Here is a 21,622-nt window from a genome sequence, read left to right as displayed (position 1 = left end):
GCCTAGGCTGTCCCTGGCAGGGGCACAAATCCAGGAGACCGCTGGCTTCCAGAATGTAGGCACGGCTGTCAGGCACAGTTGTCGAGAAGACAAAGAGGAGGCTGAGTCACTAGAAACCCACAGCTGCCTTTACGACAGGATAAAGAGAGGGCTCAAATTGTTTATATGCTTCAGAATGTAAGACTTTTGGTAAAGAAGATTACAAGCTGAGTCAACGTAGTAAAATCCTCAAATTAGGACTGGATTTCATGTTAAACATAAACTCGACTAATTAAAGACTAGTCCACTAGATGATTCGGCCCTGTATTCATGCTGAGAGTAAACTGGAGAGAGATCTAGGCCAAGAATTGAAATGATGAAAAAAACAAAACTGGAAAGCAGCATTTGTGGGAAAGATTTAAGAAGCTGGAGATTTCTGGTGTGAAGAGGGAAGGCTGAAGAGAAATTCCACATTTTCAAAGAGATGAAGGATTAAGAAGTCCACCTGCTGTTCTCACTGCTGACCACTCACAGGATGCGGAGACAGGCGGCAGCTAGAGGAAGCGTCAAGGGCATCTTGCCTGGACGGTTTGGGAGACGGGGCTACTGTGTTACCGAGGTAGGCTGCAAGATTATCTGGCGTGTGGACAGTTTTTCTTTGAGACACAGTCTTACTTGAAAGAACAAGGAGGTGTTGAAAGTGGGACCAGGGTAGGTGCTCAAGGAAAGTTAGCTGAGTGAAAAACAAAAAGCAGAGGCTTGGCTTTCCAGAGCTGCTAAATGACACCACTCTTAGAGGAAGGAGTGTGCAGCTCTGGAGGAGGGAACTCTTTAGTAATTAATATTGATCGAGCATTTACTAAGTATGAGGACTGGGTCAGCTCCGAATAAGCTCAGGTATTAGTCCAACCTACTTAATTTTGTACTATTAAACCAGGGGTTTTAAACTCATGGGTTTAGGGAATTCCCTGGCGGTCCAGTGGTTAGGACTCTGCAATTTCACTGCCACAGGCCCGGGTTCAGTCCCTGGTTGGGGAGCTAGGATTCTGAAAGCCGTGCGGCAGAGAAGCTCCTGAGTCTGATGGCTAATAGGGTCTCAGAGAGGGTCATGACCCAGAAAAGATTAAGACCCCATCTACCATAATTAAGCACCCGGGTCTAGTCAGTTCCTCAGCAAAATGCAGCCATGTTTCTCTGTCCTTCCAAAATCATACTTTTCTTCCATCATTTCCCCAGACTAGAATTTCTTCTGCTTTTTACTATAAAATCCTATCAAGGGCTAGTCAGTTCCTGTCTCCTCTGTGGAGCCTTGTTAGACCACCTCTGCCCTTCTACCCCAAGCAATGTTTCTCTTCTGCTCTGGGCTCCGGACTCAAATCCTACCAACTATTTTACACATCTGGCTGTTAGGTGCTGCCCTGGCCCTTGTATTAGTTTCCTATTGCAGCTGTAACAAATTACCATAAACTCAGTGGCCTAAAAATGACACAAATTTATTCTCTCACAGTTCCAGAGGTGAGAAATCGGAATGGGTTTCACTAGGCTAAAATCAAGGTAGTAGCAGGGCTGTGTTCTTTTTTGGAGGCTCCAGGGGAAAACAGTGTTTTTGTCTTTTCCAGCATCTAGAAGCTGCCTGTACTCCTTTGCTTGTGGCCCTTTCCATCTTTAAAGCCAGCAATGGTCTACTGAGTCTTTTTCATGATGCCATCTGTCTAGTTCTGACTCTTCTGCTTCCAGAAGAGTCCAGTTTAAGGATATCCCAGTTTAAGGACACTTGTAATTATGCTGGGCCCACTGGGATAATCTCCTTTCTTTAAGGTCAGCTAATTAGCAACATGAATTCCACCTGCAACTTGAATCCCCCTTTGCCATGTAATTTAACATGCCCACAGGTTCCAGGGACTAGGCCATGGACATTTTTGGGAGGGTGGGGTGGGAAGCCATTATTCTGCCTACTACAGATCTGCAGCTATACTTTTTCATATGTAGACATCTGATCTCCTCAGTCTGACCAGTGACAAGCTCCTCAAACTTGGGAGGTAAATTTCCTCATATTCCCAAGCACCTAACAGGACCTGACACAGGGGCTGTTCAGGTGGGCCACTGCTTTATCCAAATTGACACAAAAATGACTAACTTAGAAAAGCAGCTTGATTCTCATTGAAGGGCTAAACCACTTTGCATCACACAGCAGATCTGGGTTCGGACGGCTACATAGGGATGAATACAGATGGTCACACCTTTTCGTGTGTTACCTGAGTCTGCGGTATGAAGCATCAGCCATCGAATGGTGACATTGCAGTCTCTCAGGCAGTTCAGAAGCCTCGGGATGTTATCCAGAACCAGATCCTCCCTCAAACAACCTTCTTTCAGGAACTGCTGCGCTTGTGCGTGCGCCCTTTCGCTGACAGTAGCGTATCTGCTTGCCTGTGAAAAGAAAAAAAGACCTGAATTACATTTCAGAGAAAGAGAGAATCACTTATCTTGAAAGTGAATCACACTCAAAAGAATCCCTCGACAAATAGTAACATTTCTATATGAGACAAACAGCACACGGACTGTAGTTGATAAGGCTCAAAGGCAAGTGGCTTATTGGATATTTTTGAAAAGAGCACTGGACTTAGAATTGAGAGACTAACATCTAGAAATATTGGTGTGACTTTGGATTTAACCTCTGAGTACTGGTCTCTTCAAACGTAAACTGGAGAACTGGAGTCGCTGGCTCCTGGTGTCGCTTCTATTCGTAACTTGGATGGAAAGAGACACAAAGGCAGAAGCTAAATTGACCATTCTTCCTATTATTATCGACTAACAAGGCAGAGTAGAGCAGAAATACTCAAAAGGTGAGTTTCTACATATAAAAGCTTAACAAAAGAAATACATCTCAGCATATCAAAACTGACCAGCCTTTTTGGAAATTTGGTCATTCTGCTTTACCTAAAGCAAGAGTTAAATGGTAAACATCATCAACCTAGTCAGGTTAGTTTAAAACAACCACAAGATGTGGCACTGGAAGCCTCTGAAGAACTTCTTGCAATGTCATGAACGAGAAGATGTGATTTCTGGAAAGGAATTTCAGTCATGAAAAATTAACGCTCTGGGGCCAGTAAGTATGGGAGCGCCACTTTCTCTAATATATCTCTAGGGGATGTGCCAAAACTGAAATTATTTTGTGCATTATTTATGGAATTCAATTTGCTTGAATAAAACACGCTGAAGTTCCTTGAGTCAGTATTATTCTATGCACATTTGGAAACTCAAAAACTCAGACAGATAGGCTGAGGAAGATAATCACTGTTTAGAAATAGCAAGTATGCTCCCCAATAAAAAGATTTTATTTTGATTCTTCTGTTTACTCAGATATTTATTTCCTTTTGCCCTGGGTTCTCATCAGAGACAGAATATAGCCATTTCAACTTTAAGGAGATGCCTGTCTTTAGTCTTGTTGCTTACTTCACACACCCGAAATGATGAGCTTAAATTACAGTGAAAGGGTGTACTGTCCACATCCAGTTACCATCTTCAACACTCATCCTACTGATGAAAACATTAAAATTCTTGCTACTAGTGAAGGGAGCTCTGTCCATGAGGACAGTCTTTGAGCAGGAGTAAATGAAGTCACCTGGGGCCAGATGTCACACTGGTTCATTTTAGGGTGTTGACTCTTCCTCAGGATCCAAGTCTCCAATTTATACGGCCCACATAAGTTAAAATTCTACAATTACCTCTCTTATTCCGATGTGCAAAATTCACCTTTCATTAATCATTGCACTAAAATGTCTATGTGGGCATCTTCCAAATCGCTTAGGAAATCTCCTTAGCTCGTTTCCTACGCCATTAAAGCTGGTGTGCAGTTGTTTGAGAATCCTCCCGATTAGCCAGAACCTACCTGTTCTCTGACGTTTGAAAGGTCCAGGGTATTGTTTAAAGCAGTTTTTGCAGCTTTGTAGGGTTCCCAAGCATCTGCTAGATTAACCGTGATCCCCATGTAAATACTAATTACCTGAAAGAAAAGACAATCGTTCAGTATTTGTTAAATATCTACTCGCTTCAAGGCAAGGGGCTGGGAAAATACAAAGTTATAGAAGACATCACCCACTCCTTCAAGTTTAAATGCCGTTCCAGTGAAAAACCAAGATTTTCCAAATATACAGGGAAGTGGTTTTCCTTATGAGCACTTGGGAACAAGAGTGACTATTAAATGTTGCTATTCATGGGAAAATAACTAAAACAAGGTTTTCCTTTCAAACTGCTATGTGTAGGATTCCTTGGATGAACAAAAATGAAAGGGGAAAGAAAAGTAGATACTTTGACTGGAGCAGGGGTTTTCCCAAACATTTTCATCTCACCTTTATACTCTTAAAATCAAACTAAACTTGTCCCCCAAATTTCTGTGAGCAGAGTGGCATTGTGTTTCACATTCATTCTTTTTAAAATTATATGCAGTCCCTCTTTATCCCTATTAATATTCTCCTTTAAAACTCTTTATGGTCTAATATTTTCTCACTAGCTTTTTATTGGTTGGCATTTGGCTGGCATATCTTTTATTTTATTTATTTATTTTTAAAAATTCCTTTATTTTCAGCGTGCCAGGGTGCTTTTCCAGGAATGTATCTTGTAAGTATCATGTAATTGGACTTTGACCTTCCTTAATACTAAAAGTGTTTCTGAGTATAGCATTATGGACAGAACCTCTTTGTTACGCTTAGGCAAACGAAGCCAGACTCTCGGAACTTTCCTCTTGGCTACTCAACTCCCAGCACATGGGTATGATTCATTTGTGGATAGGAAGCATCATCTCCTAATTGTAGGCTGCTCTTCTCCCCAGTAAAGCTCCTCATTCAGGCCCCTCATAATAGCTGGTAAGAAGTGAAATAAAATCTGCTCCCTGAGGACGTGATCCAATTCACTGTCCTCTGTTAAAACCTCTACGTGCAAAGAAAACATTTCATACATATTAAGTACAATGTCAGTCTTAAACCTTTAAGAATTAATATTTTTAAGTGAAATAACGTTTAAAAAGTTACAAGCACATCCTTGCAGTAATGTAAACCTTGGCCCCATTAACATTAGCTTATAGATAAAACTTACTATAAATCTGCAATTCCTATTCACAAAGTGACAAGTTAGGTAAATTCTGCTAGCTTAGATTCATAAAATAGAAAAGAATAAAGAAATGCTTATGTAACTTAGTTGAATCTCAGTAGCTAAAGCGAGATACATTTTAACACGAGGTTTTACCTTGAGACTATCCATTTAAAGAAAAAAAACACAAATGGAAGCTTCAGGAAATTTTACTGACTGATTTATTCCTTCCTGATTTATAAAATTCTCGACAGGCTTAAAGTAATTTTACTTAAGTGAGTTTACGTTTCATTATTTCAACATTATGACCTTTGGATTACAGGCCAAAAGAATGGAAAAATCAGTTCTCCGGCAAGCTTATCATAGAGAAAAAAAAGACTAATAGCAATACTTGCCCAATTATCTGGAAAGTATTTATCCACTATCTCTCTCATTTTTGCTTGATGGGTATGAAGAATGGAAGGCTCAAAGTAGAGAATTACATACAACATGGCGGCCTGATTTGCCAGAGCTGTGCTCCGATGTTCTGGCAATGGATATGCTGAGACCTGCAAGACAGAGACCAGACCAGGAGAGGCAGATGTTAGCAACAGCTGAACTTACATGTGCCAAATAAATGACCTAGTTCTAGGACACATCAGCCTCTCAAAAGTCCGTGTCCTTTGAGGATCCCGGGCACTGGAAACAATTCTCGGATTATGGCATTGGGAACCAGGGCCTTCTTTCTTTATCTCTAGCCACATGACATTCTCTTGACTATCCTTGACTCTGCTGCAATTCTAACTCTTTTCCCTAAAAAAAGAAAAAAAATGTAACCCTGCGTCTCCCACTAGTTGTCCATTTCTGAGTCTCTCCCATCACAGACAAGCTCTTAGGACTGACAGATTCCACACTCACTGGTGCTCTCACCTCCTGTTTATTCTTCAACTCACTGACATTTGATCTCCACCATTACCTCAATGGAACTCCCTAGGGCCACTCATAACCTCACAGTCAGCTAGTTCAATGGACTCTTTTCAGCACTCTCACTTAAATTCTCTGAGGAATGAAATTCTCTCCTCCTCTGGTTTCCCAGACACCACTCTCTCTTCTCAGTCTGCATGCTTTGTGCTCTGCTTCTCTCTGTCTTTCATATGCTGCTGAGTCCCAGGGCTCCATTGCCTCATGTATTAGGAATCTCTGGCTCCACGTAGTACATGGCGCCTCGAGGACCATGAGCAGAAAGGGAGGAAATTATTACAAGGACAGACACAGCAATGCCTCATGGAGCCCGCGGGCAGGAATGTGGTCGGGTCCTGGGATGGGCCTGGAGCTTCGAACCAGAAAGCCTTCACTGTTTCTCCCCTGGATGTGTTTGCTCAACTTTTCTCTCTCTCCAGACTGTTCTCTATCACATGGCAGAATGAGGCTGCCCAAACTCCAAGTCTTGCATGTTGTGGGTAAACCCATGTCCAGAAATTGTTTCTCAGGCCCAATTCCAAATTACCTGGAGACAGGGAATCTGATCCATCTTGGGTCAAGTGACTGGCCCTGGTCCAATCAGCTAGGGACAGAGGAGGTGGAGGGTAGAGAGAGGGGTGGACACACAGCACAACCACAGCTCAACCCCGGTGTTAATAGAGGTCACAGGGCAAGGAGAAAATTGAAACACACTCCCTTGAGATATGGACAAAATGGACCGCCTAAGAGGCAGAAGAGTTAATAGAAGGGTTGATGAGAGGCAGTAAAGAAACAGCGTGGGCTTTGAAGTCATACAGGCCTGCATTCAAATTATGGTTCTGCTGCCTACTTATGTGATGTTGTGAAAATTATGTAAGCTCTCCAAGCCTTATTTTTCTCAACAGCAACATGAGAATAGTGCTGTCTATTTTGAAAGACTATTGTGAAAAATAGAGAAAACAGTATTTGAAAAAAACCTCCTATGATTCTGGTTCATGTTGAATTCTCAATAAATGGCAACAAATATTATGGAGACCTGGTATCTGCAGGTAGCTCCTCATTTTGAGTTGTCTTAAAAAACCAAACAAAACAAATAACAACCAAAAACTCTTTATTTACACTTAACATGTTCATACAAAAAACTAGCAGGCTACCTAAGAACTATACAGAACAGGTGTGCTCTGTAATAAATGATATCCAGTTATCACAGGTCCAACTCTTTACTCTCTTCTAGTAAGAAAAAATATATATAATACCTAAAATTATGTTTTCTTTAGGAAAATGAAGTCAAATGGTAACTTTCTCTGGTACCATTTTGAGTGAGTGAATGGTACACATACTAGAGAGGAAAGTGAGCCTTTCCAACCCTGCTCATGCTGCCTCATTTGCCTGGGCTGTCCGGATATCCCCTTTGTCACCTGTTGCAATCTTGCTGCCCCTGTCATGTGCTTCACAACACTCTGCACTTCCCCTAAGATAACACCCATCTGGCTTTACTGGAATTCTTTTGTCTGTCTTCTTTCTTCAGCTACAAGCTCTTTATGAGTAGGGACCAGGGCCTGCCTTCTTCAGCAATGGATCCCCAGCACCAAGCACACGGACAGCCACATACTGCACACTCAGCAATCATTTCTCAACTGAACGCCTAAAAGAATGCATCTTCTTTCCAAATATAGCTCAAATCTCATCTCCTCCTTGAAATCTCTAATACTGCCCTAATTAATATCCCTCTTTCCTTAACAATTCCAAGGCACAACTCAGAAAGTTTTAAATAGTTTCTAGCTGCTTTTACTCTTCTGAGGAAGGAGAAAAGAAAGGAGCAATTGAGGAGGAAGGTGAAATCAGTCTTTTAAACTATTAGGACAGATTTAAAAATAGACTTAATCCCCACCTGGTTGTAAATATCATCAGATCTTAGCCGACCGATGACCATGCTGATGAAGGTCTCGTTGATAGGCACCCTCTGGAAGTAACTCTCAGGATAGTTGGGTGGTCTTTTGGCTCCTGGTTGGCTGGAATAACCTGTACTTCGAAGCAGCTTACAAATATCATCCATATTCGAATCAGCAGAAGATCGAGCAGCACTGAGCCGTGTTTACAATGGGAAATAAAGGGCCAAAGAAACCGCATATATTAGAAATGCAAAGTCCAGCAAAGCAGAAGAATTTCAGTATAACTTAACTTTATATAATTTTAGATATGACTGTAGGTCAACTTATATCCCTAAAATTCAAAATTATATTTTCAAAAAGCCTGTTGTAATATACCAAACTGATAAGATGGGTTCCTGTATGTATGTACAGTTTTATGTGAAGGTCCATGATCCGTTTCCCTAAAATCCTTGGGGCTGGATTTGTTTCAGAATACAGCGTTTTTCAAATATAAGAAAGTAATGATACATATATCATGTACGATATAATACTCCAGCAGGGTCTTAGATGGCATTCCATGATCAAGATATATTAATATTTCTACAATAAAATTTATGAACATTCACACAAGTGAGATAAATAAAGACTGTCTATAGCCTCATGTCTGCTCCAGTCAGGTGCTGACTCCAAAAGATTTCAAGTTAGGTCAGGTTTGCTGCCAACGTAGTTGCTCTGTATGCATGTTGTGCATGTGTGTATGTTCCTATATTTTTGTCAGAGTTCTTTGGATTTCAAAACTGTGGATAAAGAATGTGAACCTGCACCAATTTTCATAAATTTAAACAATAATTTTTAAAAAGTCTATCAATTTCAAGTGGGATATACCAACTGGTTTTTCTTGGTAAGATGTACCTTCTACAGAGATTTAAGCAGAACATCTATGATTTTTCTGGTGGCTTGAAGTAGTAATCCCCCAAAGAGACTCAATCTTAGACTTGAAGATGACCTCCTATCTGATGTAAGAACCTCCTTTACTACTGCTCTGACTTGTAATTGTTCAGTGTCTCTTCAGTAGTGGATCCTCACATTCTAATGAATTAGCCATTATACCCTAAGGGACAAAGCCGGATTGTCAAAGCTGGGCTTGATTAGCAGATTTTTTTCTTTTTCTTCATGTTTTTTATGGTTTTTGTTTTTCCAGGTACTTTCAGAAATAGAGGCAAGACCATTCATAGCCCATTTTAAAAAACATGGATGGTCAAACTGATGTGAATGAATTACGCATGCTGGTGGATACTCTCCTCACATCCTGATAAAGCTAAAGGAACAGGCCAGCTGAGTAGCCTAATTTATTGCTGAGAAGGCGGCAGTACCAAGTGTGGCTGAAAATACAACATCCCCAAACAATCCCTCTCTGTTGAGGATCTGCCTTTTTGCCCTATTTATTTTGTCCTAATTTGTAAGTCTGAAAATGTTAATTCTAGCCTGCACATCTTTAGCCCAAGTTCCTGACTCCTGCTTATTGACTGTTTCTTCCCCGAATCTTGATTATTTCTGACATTGACCCTGTATCCAGATTCTGACTCATTTATTTAACAAATTGAAAACTGTACATTAGGGACTGAAATCACAGCTGGTTAAGGTGGGTCCTGTTTTTAAGACCCTGCTTCTTGAAGTCATAGCTCTGTAAAGACACATGTAACACATGGTTGGGATGTGCGTTACTGTTTGTTCTGTTTTTGGTTCTACATATACATGGGTAAGAATTCACTTTCAACCTGGCCCTGAATGATAACTTTTCAAAATGTATCAACCTGAAAATGATAACAGAAAACTCATTCATTTCCTTACATCTGCCAAGGAGTAGTATTTGAAAACTTAAAAAAAAAATTCATTAGACTGCCAAAATTCCCAAATTAATCTTTCAGGTAAGGAAAATTCACATTCCTTTTAAAAAAAAACTGAGGTATCATGATGGACATGATAAGCTATATATCGCTAATAATCTATAATAAATTACTCTATATATACTAGATTATATGACATATAATCTATTATAATGATGATGATATGAAACACAGATTGTTATATTTCTACATTATGTATTATACTTAGAAGTGATAAGAATCTTACACTTTTGCATTCTAGATCATATTGCTGCTGTTCACAATAAAAGGAGGATGGAAACCTACACTGTACTTTACCAATAGCAGTGCTTTTGGAGGGTGTAGTCTTAGCCCAGGGATACCTGTATCGATAGTAAGAAACGAGCATTCTCTCTCTGATTTCTCCTTCAATCTTTTGGTCGATGACCAGGAGCATAACTCCATATAAGTACAGTGCTTCACACTATGACGAGAAAAAGACAACAGCCAAGTTCACAGGAGTACACATGCTTATGGAGTGAAGCTGATAATGTGTAAAAGGATCACTCTGCTCTGGTTCCTCCTAAAAACTTTACATTACAAGGAGAATGCAGGTTCCCCCCAAAGGGTTCTCACCTTCTGTACAGAATGAGCTTCGAAAAGTTTATGCAAAATAAAGTTTAATTTACAATGACTATCTTTCAGTTGGTCTATTTTTCATATTTTGCTTGGGATACCAAAATGGAATCCCAACATTATGAATACATAATAAGTCATTCACTTATTTAACAAACATTTCTTAAGTGATCATGATGTACTAGGTACCAGGCTAGATGTCTGGGATGCAAAAGATAAAGAAGATAGGATTGTTACACTGAGGAAGCTCATAACCTGCACATAATCTTTATTCACTTGTAGCTCTGCTCAAAGTCTACTATGTTCTAAATTCAGACAAAGACCTGCCAGTTAGAAGATAATTATCAGTTTATTTTGCTTCTCCTTAAAGAAGGATACACTGTATGTATTTGTGACTTACAGGAAAAAAAAGTAACGCTAAGTTTGACATTCTTGATTTTTAAATTTTAAGTGGTCACTACTACTTACTAGAAGTTGTTTTCCATCTTCATTGAGAAGCACCGTTTCTAAGGTTTGCTGAATATAAACACCTTCATTGAGATCATCTAGATATCTAGAAATGAAACCCCAGAGCAAGTTATTCATTGATAATAAAAATGTTAATATCTCTGAAGAAGGACAGTAAAGATTTTTAAAAGATTAGGCAAGATACCAGGCATTCTGGCCTTCAAATAGTTTGTGGCCATTCATGCTCTTAGGAATAGATTGGTGAGCAGGAACTCATAGTGATCAGGGCCACAGATTATTTATGGCCACTCCAAGTAAAAGGAATATTCCATAGTCCTGATTTACGAATTACAGATATCTTGGGAATAATGGCATAAAAACATGGACTAGTTTAAAAGCTAATGAATAATGAATTCTTATGGGCTAGAAGGAAGACAATATTGTCTGGTCAGGGATAAGAAGGAAGGCTATGGTTACCAACGCTACAAAAGTAAGTTCCTTTTTTTCTCCACTTCTCATATATAATAAACTAAATTAGGATCAAGATTGAAAGCCAACTGACTTGGTACAAAGCAAGATGATTATAATCCTTAACAAGAGCAGGAAATAATATTAAAACTCTAAAATACTTAAGATGACTAGTGCCACAGGAAGGAAAAGATAATTATCCATGGTATGAGCTAGTAAATTTCTTAGTAACTCAGAAAGATATACACGTTCTAGTCCATCCCTTCTCCCTCTCCACTATTTACTATCAAAATAAGCTATGACTAAATTAGTCAATACCTGTTTAAGTCTACAATATATTTATGCACACTTTGAAATGCTAAATAAAATCTGGTCACAATTTCTGTGTTGTTTTCCCGAAACTCTTCATCTAAATCCTGTAGCTCTGGCTTAGCTTCCAGTTTGCTTTCCCATAATTCTGGACCCTAAGAAGAAAAACACATTTATGTGAAACATCAAGAAAAGAGTCACAAACCAATAGAATTATTGGTAACAATTTCAAAACAGTCTTTTAAAAATTTGTTCTTATGCCTCAAAAGGGATATCAAAAATTGAAAGCAGAGGAACAGAAAGTAATGAAGATCTCAGAAGCACAGATATAAAATCCCTTTGAAAGAAATGGACTTGAATTGCAACAATTGACATGCTTTTAAGTGTGGGGTACTTCAATGTGAAACACATTATACCAAAGTTATCTTTTTAAGATTTGATTATATTGTGTTAGGGCTTCCACACAGTATATTATTTTAAAGTTAGTTGATACTAAATTTGGTTGAAAAGCTTTTCTTTTTAACTCCTTCTCCATAATTACTTAACCTCTCAGAGTCTCCTGGTTTCCAAGGAAAGCATGCTTTTGTAGAAAAGACTGGTAAGAAAAGCTGTTGAGGAAGATTACCTTAAAATAGCTGAAATCAAATATGATATCTCCGTATTTCTGTTGATCAGCTCGGTCTTTTAACCTGAATACAGCAGGAATAAACTCAGAGAGCCTCAGAAGTTCAGCAATGATGGCATTGCCACAGGAAACAATTCTTAGGATTGCTTGGCCACAGAGGTTATTCTCAGCCAAAAAGTCCAACATCGTGAGGATAATCAACTACTCTGTGCCCGGCCACAGGAAAATGTGTAACTGGCTTCAGAGCTGGGGTCTGTAAATCATCAGATGAAACCAGGTCTGCAGATATACTGGCCGCTCCATTAAAGGACCTGTATCCCCCCCCAAAAAAAAGTATGAAAATCTCCATTTTTTTAAGGAACCACGTGAAACACACACACAATATTTTTCTTCCAAACTCACTGAAAAAAATTTGTAACACATAATGAGTTCTGATATGGAGGGAGGGCATTTAATTTCCACTCTTCATGTTTTCCTTGTAGAGGAACTTTGCTAAATTGCTACTCTTGGCCTCTTTCTCAACACTTTATTCACTTCTCTCCATGAGAAAAGACTTGATGTAGCTGATCCCTGAGCTTGTGAGAAGGTTCCAAGGTGCCCTACATTGGGAACAGATTATTAAATTTTCCTTACAGGAATTGTACCACTTCTTTTACCTTTGGGAAAAGATAACTATGTCCTAAAATCTACTAGAATTAGATGAGGGAACAACCTTTAAAAATGTTTTTTTCAGGGGATTCCCTGGCAGTCCAGTGGTTAGGACTCTGTGCTTTTACTGCTGAGGGCCTGGGTTCAATCCCTGGTTGGGAAACTAAGATCCCACAAGCTGCGCGGCACAGCCAAAAGAAAAAAAAAGTTTTTTTCATATGTCAAGTATGGGAGGTCCTGTTATTGAGACTAATATATGCCTGAGAAATGTGACAGGGTGACTCTAAAAGTAAGGACAACTATTTCATACTAAGCAGTGGAGAAGTTCTGATTAGGAATGTATCTTCAAATGATATCATCAAAACTTCTGACAATAAGTTTTATGCTTAACAAAATTGAGAGTAAAGTTGCAGAAACTCTGTACTCAATGGACAAACCAAGAACAAGTCAAAAGCTGGCTTAATCAAATCGTGATTTCGATAATACAGTGTTTTGTACTCCACAGTTGTCTTTCATAGTATGAGCTTTAAATGGGTAATTTTTGCAAAAAAATTTCCAAGGCATCATGCATTTTTCCAGAGGGCCTCCCAATTCTTTTTCACCTCATTATCTTTTGAAGTGTTAATTGTGTCATCATCTTTGTTGCATTTCTCTCCTCTAATTGTTAATTTAGCTAGGTCATCATTTGTGAACTTCATGGAAGCCTAAATTATTTTTCAACTTCATAAAGGCCTGTGACTTCCCAACATTTGCACTTTCACTTGGCATTGGGATCCTGCTCTATCAACATGATGTCAACAATTAAGAAAACTGACCAAGAGACTTCCCTTGTAGTCCCGTGGTTAAGACTCTGTGCTCCCAGTGCAGGGGACACAGGTTCGATCCCTGCTTCGGGAACTAAGATCCCCACATGCTGCATGGCCTGGCCAAAAAAAAAAAAAAAAAAGACTGACCAAAAAGAAAAGTAAGAATTTAATGACCAAATAGATAGCTTTGGACAAGGATAGCTGAATGAGGACTAATGTTACAAGTGGTCAGTTTATTAAGATGTTTACATCAATGCCACTTTTGAGTTCCTCTGTAGCCACAGCAAAACATTCCTCAATGCCTGTCACACATTTTTAAAGTTCACCCACGTGATGAGCTACCTACTGTAGGTATCTATTACCTGGAAGCTCTGTATAACCCTTCAGGGTTTTCTTTTTTCCTTTTGGAAGTTTCTATCATTGACTCACAATTTGGAAATGTCTTCATTTACTGGGATGCTGTGGCAACAACTGCTGGCTCCTCAACAGTACTTCCCACTCACCTACTCCTTTCTTATTCTAGAGGACAAAACATTCAGATCCTCACTTTCCCTCCCTTGAAGCCAGGTTAGACATGCGACTCACTTGTGACCGATGAGATAGAAGAAGTCTATGGCAGAACTTTTAGGAAATGTTTTTTTTTCTCCAGCTACAAGGAGAGAGGCATGTCAAGAGAAATTTCTCTTGTTGCTCCGGCTATCCCCCTTCTTCTTGCCTTTGAGTGTGGTCCAATGAATATTTGATGCCTGAAGCTGCAGTAGCCACCTTGAGACCATGAGGTAACAGGCCTAAGAGAAAAAACGCCAAGAACCTGCAGACTGTGGTGCGGAAGGAAAGAATCTAAATTCTTATTGATGTTACTGATTCCTTGATTCAACTGTGGCACTACCTACCTCTGTAATCCTTGTTAAATGGACTGCTTTTATGGTTTACCTAATGTTAATTGGGTTCTGGATTATATGCAGGTGAAAGCATTTCCAATGATACAGATTCACTTACTCAACAAATATCTACCCAGTGCCTACTATGTGCCAAGCACTGTTTTAGGACCTGAGGCTACCGTAGTGACCACAACTAACTTCCTGCTTTCATGAAGCCTACATACTATTGGGAGTGGGAAAGAGATAAACAAATAAACATATTACATATCAGGCTTTGATAACGCTGTAAAGAAAAGCATGACAAAGGGATGGAGCGTGTGTTATTTTACATACAGGAGAGTGTAAAAGCCTCTCTGGTAAGATGATATTTGAGCAGAGGCCAGAGCAAGTGAGGGATCAAGCAGTAAGGGTATCTATAGCCCCTAAGATGGTCCCCAATGACCTCCACCTTCCTATTCATTCCCTGAGTGTGACTTACTGTCTCCCATCTAAGGAAGGGAATAGGGCAGATGTGAAAGATGCCATTTCTGAAATGAGATTGCAAAAACGACTGTGACCTCTGGCTTGGGAGCCCTTTCCAGCGTGTGTGTCTTGGGAGAAGCAAGTTGTTAGGTTGTGAGACAGCCCTGTGGAGGAGCCCTTGGGACGATGGAGAAGGCTGCCAACCACCACTTGAGTGAGCTGGAAAATAGATCCCCCCAACCCCAGTTTGTGTTCACAGCACAGCAACCTCCCAAGAGCCCCTGAGCCAAAGGCACCCAGCTAAGCCACATAGCTGATTCCTGACCACAAATGTTAATAAGACAATAAATGCTTATTGTTTTATAGCCACTAGGTTTGAGGGTAATTTGTTAGTTTACTGATAGTGATCTAAGAGAAGGGCATTCCAGGAAGGGGTTACAAGTAAGTACTACAGGACAGAAGCAGAGATAGGGGAGGTGGAGTTGGGTCCCATAGCAGAGATTACTGAGAAGCCACTACAGTTGTCCACAGCTCTCTCTCATGAGGGTTGTGTATAATACACATTAAGGCATAAATTAGTAACAACTGTGTTCAGTTTTCTCTGTGATGCTTGCTTGTTAAGACACGTTGATCTCTAATAGGCTGAATTTCAGATAATTTCATTCCATTTTTCCCACTGAAACGGACTGCCTTGGAAAATAAGACAAGTGAGAAAATAAAGGAAAATGAGAACAAAAGTCACCTGAAGTCCTCTGAAGACCACTAAACTAACCCAGGTCTCAGGAGGATGAAACTTTAGACTCAATTCAGAGGAGGTAAGGCTATGATGAACAGGTCTAACTGCTACCATTTGGGTATCAAGATAGGACAGACAACGTGGCCAAAGAGAAAACAGCTTAAAGCAAGTCAACATGACCTGCCTTCTTTCCCAACGAACAGACAGACAGATATACTCGGCGCCTGCACGCACGTGGTCAGGGAGGCTTAGGCCTGGGATAATGACTTAAGTCAAAATTCTTGTGTGTCCAAGTCTTATTTTAATCCTTTTTACCTAAGAGTTACACTGCAGGCAACTTTCAAAATATTATTTGGCTAAAGTCTTTGGTAAATAGCCTCACTGTTGGCTGAAAAACTGGTCCTAAAGAACAGAATCTAAGAAGCATAATTAAAGATGCCTAATCATGTTGCAGTGAACTCAGAGGTAGGTGGCTTTATAGAAGATGTTAAGACTTAGTTGAGATTAAAAAAAAAATTCACTCTAGAATGAGATGCAAATAAACATGGTAGACGAAGCTATATTAAATCTTCCTTTTTTTTTAAATTGGGGTATAGTTGCTTTACAATGTTGTGTTAGTTTATGCTGTTCAGAGAAGTGACTCAGCTATATGTATACATATATCCCCTAATTCCCTCTTTTTTGGATTTCCTTCCCATTTAGGTCACCACAGAGCACTGAGTAGAGTTCCCTGTACTATATAGCAGGTTCTCATTAGTTATCTATTTTATACATATTATTGTATATATGTCAATCCTAATCTCCCAGTTCATCTCTCCCCCGCCCCCAACAAATCTTCCTTTTAGAGGTTCTGCTGGTGCTAGGGATGAAGACAACTCATAAAGACCAGCTTTCTCAGTAGAGGCTCTCTTACTATTTGACATGCAATGAAACCAGAGATCCCACTCAATTTCCTAATTTTGTTTTTACAAGGCACCCAGAAAAGTGGTTGTAACTTCATTTTCAAGAATTTGGTACGGAATTATGATTTTTAGTTTGGAAAGTAATCCTAGACAAAAGACAACATGCTTTCAAGAATAAAGCATGGCAACATCATACCAATTACCCAATGAGTACAGAACTGAATTCTGAAAATTAAATTGCCCTGGGAAGAACCAATCTTTATCCTACTCAGAGGACAAAAGAAGACTGATCTATTTTAATCCTTTTATAAAACCTCAGCTCCATAAAGAAAGAAGCACTGGTCTCCACCAATCCGTTATCAGGAACAAACTATAGCGGCTGTTGATCAAAAGGGACCGGCATATCTCTTCCAGAAAAGTTCTAAAATAAGCCTAATCACTCTAGTCTGAGAATCCTGAAAAAGAAAGAAGAAAAACCGGAAGGTGTTCCCTGTTGTGGGCAAAGGCAGTAAAGCCTCTCTCTCCCCCTTCTCCCAGCAACTCCTAGGCTGGAGGAAGCTCCACGCACTTGGAATCAGTCAGTCAGGAGACCCAGTTCCATTACCGGCTCTGTGTTTTTTAGTTTTTTTAACTGTACGACCACAGACAAATTAGGACCCTCGAAACCATTTTTTGAAATTCAAAGGACTTTGGCATGTCGTACATAAGTGGGGGAATTAAGGTGCAGAGAGGAGCAATGATTTGCCCAAACTCACAGCCCGTGGTAGAACTGGAATTCAAACCCGGGTCCGTCAGACCGTAGAAGTTTCCACCAACCACTCAGGTTTCTGGAGAGTAAATGGAGAAATGACGACGCCCACAGAACACTGCTCCCGGAAACTTGGAAGGCTCAGATGCAGACTAAGCAGCTGAACATCACTTCCTAAAGCGCCAAAGAGGTGTGGAAAATTGTTTCCACCTGAGTGGAGGAGATGCAGAGCCTGGACTGCAGCAGCAGCTCCAGGAAAACCCTCAGTCCTCCACGCCAGGCTCCCCCATCCAGACCCCACCCCATGCCGCAGAAGCCCCCACCAAGGCCAGCGCGGCCCAGCCCTGGGGCGGGGGAGGGGACGGAGGACGTGAAGGAGTGGGCGCGCGCACACCGCCCCTACTCACCTGTCACGCGGGCCGCGCCAGGGCGCACGCGCAGGGCCGGCGGTCGCACGCGGAGTCAGCGCCCCGGCCACCACCCCTCCGTCTCCGCAGGGGTTCCCTTCTACCCCCAGCCCTTATCCACAGCCGGCCAGACCCCGGCTTCCGCCCGGGGCTCCCTCAGCCGTCACATGACAAAAGGGCGGAGAGCGGGGCGGGGCGTCATGTGACCACTCGCCGGCGACGACTGATGACGCCTGAGCCCGCGCTCGCCGTTTCAGCGACAGGGGAAGGGAGTTAAGGAAGTAGTTGGGGGTCCTGGTGTGGGGAGTCTGGGCGCAGCCAGACGGAGCTACATCGGGCAGCCAGGTAAGGCAAGAGCGGAGCATGGCGATGGGGAGGGTGATGGGAGGTGTTGCCTCCCTCTCGGGCTCTTCGCCGGTGCCGCGAGCTACGGTCTGTGGACCTGTGTTATGGTCCTGGTTCTTTTCACGCCACAGCAATGAGGCTGGGGCGGTTTACCTCCCTCTCCAAGACGCCATCTCTCCATCCTTGGGCTCTATGTGTGTGGGGCAAAGATCACGAATTCTTTTTTTATTTTTTATTGAAATATAGTTGATTTACAATGTGTTAATTTCAGGTGTACAGCAAAGTGATTCAGGTAAATATATATGTATACTTATATATATAGAGAGAGAGTGATTCAGGTAAATGTGTATATATATATTCTTTTTCAGATTCTTTTCCTTTATAGGTTATTAAGATATTGAATATAGTTTCCCGTGCTATACAGTAGGACCTTGTTTTGCCTATTTTATATATCGTAGTGTGAGATCACGAATTCTTGATCTAAATAAATCTGGTTCGAGCCGGCTTTCAAAGCAGGGCCTTGGGCAGATCGTTTAAATAAACTCTCTGGGCGTCAGTTTCCTTTTCTCTCCTATAAATGGTTGTGAGGATTAACCATAATGAGAACGAATTGTAGGGGCACCAGTTTATGGCTTGCCATAGGGAACCTAGAAATGGTGGTTTCCGTTATTGATGTAGCTCTGCCAAATCTTTATTGGTCACCTATTTTGTGTGAAGAGCTGTTCTATGTTATGTGGAATCTGTCAGAATTCTAGTTTAAGTTGCTCCCAGGGTGAAAGAGTGGCAGATATGGGAGCAAGTAGTTATGATGGTTTTTAAAATAGAACGGGGGGGGGGGGAGGGGGAGAGAGAGAGAGAGAGAGAGGGATAGTGGTAGCATGAAGGAGAGAACAAGCAACTGAGAGGGCTTCATAAAGATGTAACCTTGCATATTGGAAAAGAAGATACAGTTATGGCTGAACTTGTATAGGGCCCTGTGGATTTAAAGGAGGTCAGCACAGTATCTAAATTATTTGCTCTGTGCATACCACTTGTACAGAAAGATGAGAGGAGTATTTTTATTTTTATATTAGCTAATAATTGGCCTCACCTACAGAGAATCTTATAAACCTGCTCTGATCTGAATGTTTGTGTCCTCCTCCTACCCCCACCCCCCAATTCCTAAAGCCAGTGTGATGGTATTAAGAGGTAGAGCCTTTGGGAAGAGCTTAGGTCACGAGGATGGAGCCCTGCTAATAGGCTTAATACCTTTATAAAAGAGGCTCCAGAGAGCTCCCTTGCCCCTTCTACCATGTGAAGACACAGAGCTAGAAGGCCCTGGCCATGAATCACCAGAAGAGGGTCTTCACCAGAATGCGACTATGCTGGTGCCTTGACCTTTGGACTTCCCAACCTCCAGAACTGTGAGAAATGTTTTTGTCGTTTATACGTTACTGTGTCTGGTATTTTGTTACAGCGGCACCAACAGACAAAGACAAGGCCTGTTAGGGAAGGCAACATAACATGCTAGGGAAAAGCTCAGGAAGTGCATAACCTTGTTTTAAACTTTCTTTGAGACCATAGGTACAGAGAACAAAACAGTCACAGTTCCCTGGGGAAGGCTCCAAAGGGGGTTAGTTTAAACCAGGGTTTCTCAACCACTGCACTGTTGACATTTGGTGCCAAATAATTCTTTGCTGTGCGGGGCTATCCTGTGAATTATGTACTTAGCTGTACTTAGTGGGAGAAATAGGGAAAAGTGCGTTTAGTCCATCTTTCACCTCCAGCCATTCTCTTTGCTCTTCGATCTGAGTCGTTCCTCTTGATAGTGCAGAATTAACAGACGAATGTTTTCCCCACCTCTCTGCAAGTGTAAAGTTTCACTGGAGTAATGTGAATTTTGCATTCATATAAGGATGGCTACCATGTAGCAGACACTTTACATTTATCCTGGATTACATTAATCCTTATATACACTGTGTTGTAGTCAGCTCAGGCTGCTATTAAAAGAATACCATAGACTGGTGGCTTAAACAACAGAAATTTATTTCTCACAGATTTGGAGACTGGAAGTTGGGGACCATGGTGCTGGTATGGTTGGATACTGGTGAGGGCTCTCTTCCTGGTTCGTAGACAGCCACCTTACTGTATCTTTTCATGGTGGACAGATAGAGCAAACCCTGGTGTCTCTTCCTCTTCTAATGACACTAATCCCATCATGAGGGCTCCCCCCTCATTTAAACTTAATCAACTCCCAAAGGCTCCATCTCTATATGTCATCACATTGGGAGTTAGGGTAAACATAAATTTGGGGGGGACAAAGTTACCTCAGTGTTCTCCATACTTGAATTATTTGGGGTGCTTCATAAAAATACAGTTTCCTCAGTGTCCACTAGAGATTGATTCAATAGGTCTGAGATAGTATCCATTAATAACTGTATTTTTAGTAAGTATTTCAACTGATTCTTAAGATCAGACAAGTTTGAGAAAACTACAAAATTTAATTTAGGGGACTTCCCTGGTGGCGTAGTGATTGAGAATCAGCCTGCCAATGCAAGGGACGCGGGTTCGAGCCCTGGTCCAGGAAGATCCCACATGCCACGGGGCAACTAAGCCCCCGCTCCACAACTACTGAGCCCGTGTGCCACAACTACTGAGCCTGTGCTCTAGAGCCCGCGCTCCACAGCAAGAGAAGCCACCGTAATGAGAAGCCCGGGCACCACAACGAATAGTAGCCCCCATTCACCGCAACTAGAGAAAGCCCACGCACAACGACGAAGACCCAACGCAGCCAAAAATAAATAAATAATAAATAAATTTATTTTAAAAAATTTAATTTATTCTTATAATAATGCTGTGAGATAGATGTGATTATCTCCTTTTTACACGGGAGCTAACTGAAGATAGAGAAGTTAAGCAACTCAACCAGAGTGATGCAGTTTTAAGTGGGGTGGACAAGGTGGAATTTCCAGGCATTTGTGTCCAAGGTCAGCTCACTTATGCGCTATTCTATATTGCTGCTCACAGTATTGTATGATTAACTTGATGGTAATATTTGCTCTCATTGTAAAAGATTATATGCCAGACATTATTCTGAGTGTTTTGTTATACGTATGAACTCATTCAGTCCTCCCAGTAATCCTTGAAGTTGACACTGGATCATGCCCATGTTGCAGAAAGGAAAAGTGAAGCATTGAGAGGTTAAATAACTTGCCTAAAGTTATTCAGCTACTTAATTGGCAAAATCAGGCTTCGAGCGCATGTAGTCTGGCTCCAGAGGCTACAGTGTTTAACCCCTACTAGAGTTTTTAGTCATTAACCCCTACTGGTATCACCTCCATATTCTACTCTATAATGTAACTAATGTTTATTTTTAATATAAACGTGTTTCATGTTGTCTTTAAGTAAAATTAATATTCCAGGAAGATATATCATGTTCATACTGTGGCTTTACTCCATCTGGCTTACCCCCTGGTGTGTGTGT

The 21,622-nt window shown here is 41.0% G+C and overlaps 2 protein-coding genes across 8 annotated transcripts in view; one reads left to right on the top strand and one right to left on the bottom strand.

Annotated features, from left to right (window-relative positions):
* Positions 1-17,985, bottom strand: part of WASHC5 (WASH complex subunit 5) — a 54,162-nt gene extending 36,177 nt beyond the window's left edge. The window contains exons 1-10 of one of the 3 annotated variants that reach the window (XM_079902452.1): positions 17,815-17,985; positions 17,415-17,581; positions 12,225-12,535; positions 11,609-11,754; positions 10,844-10,928; positions 10,123-10,223; positions 7,895-8,087; positions 5,460-5,612; positions 3,869-3,982; positions 2,235-2,406 (exon numbers count right to left, since the gene is read on the bottom strand). In XM_079902452.1, coding sequence (XP_079758578.1) covers positions 2,235-2,406; positions 3,869-3,982; positions 5,460-5,612; positions 7,895-8,087; positions 10,123-10,223; positions 10,844-10,928; positions 11,609-11,754; positions 12,225-12,410 — 1,150 coding nt within the window. In that variant the 5' untranslated portion in view covers positions 12,411-12,535; positions 17,415-17,581; positions 17,815-17,985. Of the gene's footprint in view, positions 1-2,234; positions 2,407-3,868; positions 3,983-5,459; positions 5,613-7,894; positions 8,088-10,122; positions 10,224-10,843; positions 10,929-11,608; positions 11,755-12,224; positions 12,536-14,263; positions 14,467-17,414; positions 17,582-17,814 lie in introns of all 3 variants that reach the window. The other 2 variants (XM_079902451.1, XM_079902450.1) reach the window with 2 other exon arrangements.
* A 29-nt stretch (positions 17,986-18,014) lies between these two features.
* The window catches only part of NSMCE2 (NSE2 (MMS21) homolog, SMC5-SMC6 complex SUMO ligase), a 224,646-nt gene continuing 221,038 nt past the window's right edge, over positions 18,015-21,622 (top strand). For 2 of the 5 annotated variants that reach the window (XM_079902457.1, XM_079902456.1), the window contains exon 1: positions 18,017-18,159. The gene's annotated coding sequence lies outside the window, so the exon portion shown is untranslated. Of the gene's footprint in view, positions 18,160-21,622 lie in introns of all 5 variants that reach the window. The other 3 variants (XM_079902454.1, XM_079902455.1, XM_079902453.1) reach the window with 3 other exon arrangements.

This window comes from Stenella coeruleoalba (assembly GCF_951394435.1).
Source record: "Stenella coeruleoalba genome assembly, chromosome: 17".
Taxonomy (NCBI): domain Eukaryota; kingdom Metazoa; phylum Chordata; class Mammalia; order Artiodactyla; family Delphinidae; genus Stenella; species Stenella coeruleoalba.
The sequence above is the reverse complement of the archived record's forward strand: the minus strand, read 5'-3'. Positions and strand labels throughout refer to the sequence as shown.